At 41.7% G+C, this 2,032-nt stretch overlaps 1 protein-coding gene across 1 annotated transcript in view; it reads left to right on the top strand.

Annotated features, from left to right (window-relative positions):
- The window catches only part of LOC139026199 (ribonuclease inhibitor-like), a 20,097-nt gene extending 19,854 nt beyond the window's left edge, over positions 1-243 (top strand). Inside the window, exon 6 of the mRNA XM_070441489.1 lies at positions 142-243. Within this exon, the coding sequence (XP_070297590.1) occupies positions 142-217 (76 nt within the window). The 3' untranslated portion in view covers positions 218-243. The remainder of the gene's footprint in view (positions 1-141) is intronic.
- Positions 244-2,032: the final 1,789 nt, after the last annotated feature.

Below are 2,032 nucleotides of genomic sequence, written 5' to 3'. Positions count from 1 at the left end.
AGTACTGAGTTTAGTAAAACAAATACTCTGAAAATCTGATGTTTCATCAAAAATGTTTGTGTCATGGACAAATGTATGGGTGTCCTACAAGATGATTGACACAGTAACAAACCTAGACAGCTGTTGTGTGTCTCTCTGTAGGCTGTCTGGCTGTCTGGTCACAGAGGAGGGCTGTGCTGCTCTGTCTTCAGCTCTGAGGTCAAACCCCTCCTCCTGAAAGAGCTGGACCTGAGCTACAATCACCCAGGAGACTTGCAGGGGGACTGCTTTCAGCTGCTCTGGTGGATCCCACATATAAACTGATGAGCTGAAGTAAGTCAGAATAGATGTCCTAATAGTGTGAGCAGCGGTTGTGTCATATGTAGTGTAGTAGGGTCAGTAACATGAGGACATGATGTAGAATTAAGGGGAAGTTTACTCAGCAGGCTGAGCACTCCAACACAGCATAACATCATCACCACATGAATACTCTTCTTCTGCATCTCTGATATCCTGTTGGAATTGTACTCCGTTCTGTTGCAGTAGGTAGGATAGAATACCTGTATGTCTCTAGTATGAATTGTACTCCGTCTGTATGCAGTAGGTAGGATAGAATACCTGTATGTTCTTAGTAATGAATTGTACTCTGTTCTGTATGCAGTAGGTAGGATAGAATACCTGTATGTCTCTGTATGAATTGTACTCCGTTCTGTATGCAGTAGGTAGGATAGAATACCTGTATGTCTCTAGTAATGAATTGTACTCCGTTCTGTATGCAGTAGGTCGGATAGAATACCTGTATGTCTCTAGTAATGAATTGTACTCTGTTCTGTCAGTAGGTAGGATAGATACTGTATGTCTCTAGTAATGAATTGTACTCCGTTCTGTTGCAGTAGGTAGGATAGAATACCTGTATGTCTCTAGTAATGAATTGTACTCTGTTCTGTATGCAGTAGGTAGGATAGAATACTGTATGTCTCTAGTAATGAATTGTACTCTGTTCTGTTGCAGTAGGTAGGATAGAATACCTGTATGTCTCTAGTAATGAATTGTACTCCGTTCTGTATGCAGTAGGTAGGATAGAATACCTGTAGTCTCTAGTAATGAATTGTACTCCGTTCTGTATGCAGTAGGTAGGATAGAATACCTGTATTGTCTCTGTAATGAACTTGGATAGTGCACCAGAACACAACAATATGGTTTAAATGTTGACTGCTTTATTTAATCCTAATTAACTGCATATTCAGAACTATAGTAACATAGTAACTAATCAATACTTGTTCTGTACCTACAAAACAACATTTTATATGAAGATGTGGTTTGATTAAACTCTCTTTTTGTCTACAGATGCCTGTCATCTCACCCTGGACCCAAATACAGCAAACCCAYACCTGATACTGTCTGAGGGGAACAGGAAGGTGACATTGGTGGCAGAGAAGCAGCATTATGAAGACCATCCAGACAGATTTGACTTTTATTCCCAAGTTCTCTGCAGAGAAGKCWTATCTGGAGGTCGTTATTACTGGGAGGTGGAGAKGGATGGTTCCWGGGATGTTGCCATGACTGTCATTGGTGTGGTGTACAAAGGAATGATGAGGAAGGSAGAGGAGGATGCCTGTAAGATTGGAGCCAATAGGAAGTCCTGGTGTTTRGTCTGCACTGACAGTCGTTATCTCTTTTACCATGATGGAGTCCGTAGCAGAATCATCCCTCGTCCTGATTCTAACAGAGTTGGAGTGTATCTGGACTGGCCAGCTGGTACTTTGTCCTTCTATAGTGTGTCCTCCTCTGGTACACTGACACACCTTTACACAAGACACACCACATTCACTGAACCCCTCTATCCTGGGTTTGGGTTTCTGTTTGGGGTTGACTACTCCTCCTCCTCCTCAGTGACCCTGTGTCAGATCGATGACCAACACATTCAGAGGTGAGTCATAGCAATGTTTCATCATGTGTTTTTCTCTGTAATCATTTCTATAATTAGATTAGTAGTGGTATAGTTTTAATGTGTTCTGTTGGACCTACAGACAGTTAGATTAGTAGTAGTGGT

Source organism: Salvelinus sp. IW2-2015, unplaced genomic scaffold (assembly GCF_002910315.2).
Source record: "Salvelinus sp. IW2-2015 unplaced genomic scaffold, ASM291031v2 Un_scaffold4107, whole genome shotgun sequence".
Taxonomy (NCBI): Eukaryota; Metazoa; Chordata; class Actinopteri; order Salmoniformes; family Salmonidae; genus Salvelinus; species Salvelinus sp. IW2-2015.
The sequence above is the reverse complement of the archived record's forward strand: the minus strand, read 5'-3'. Positions and strand labels throughout refer to the sequence as shown.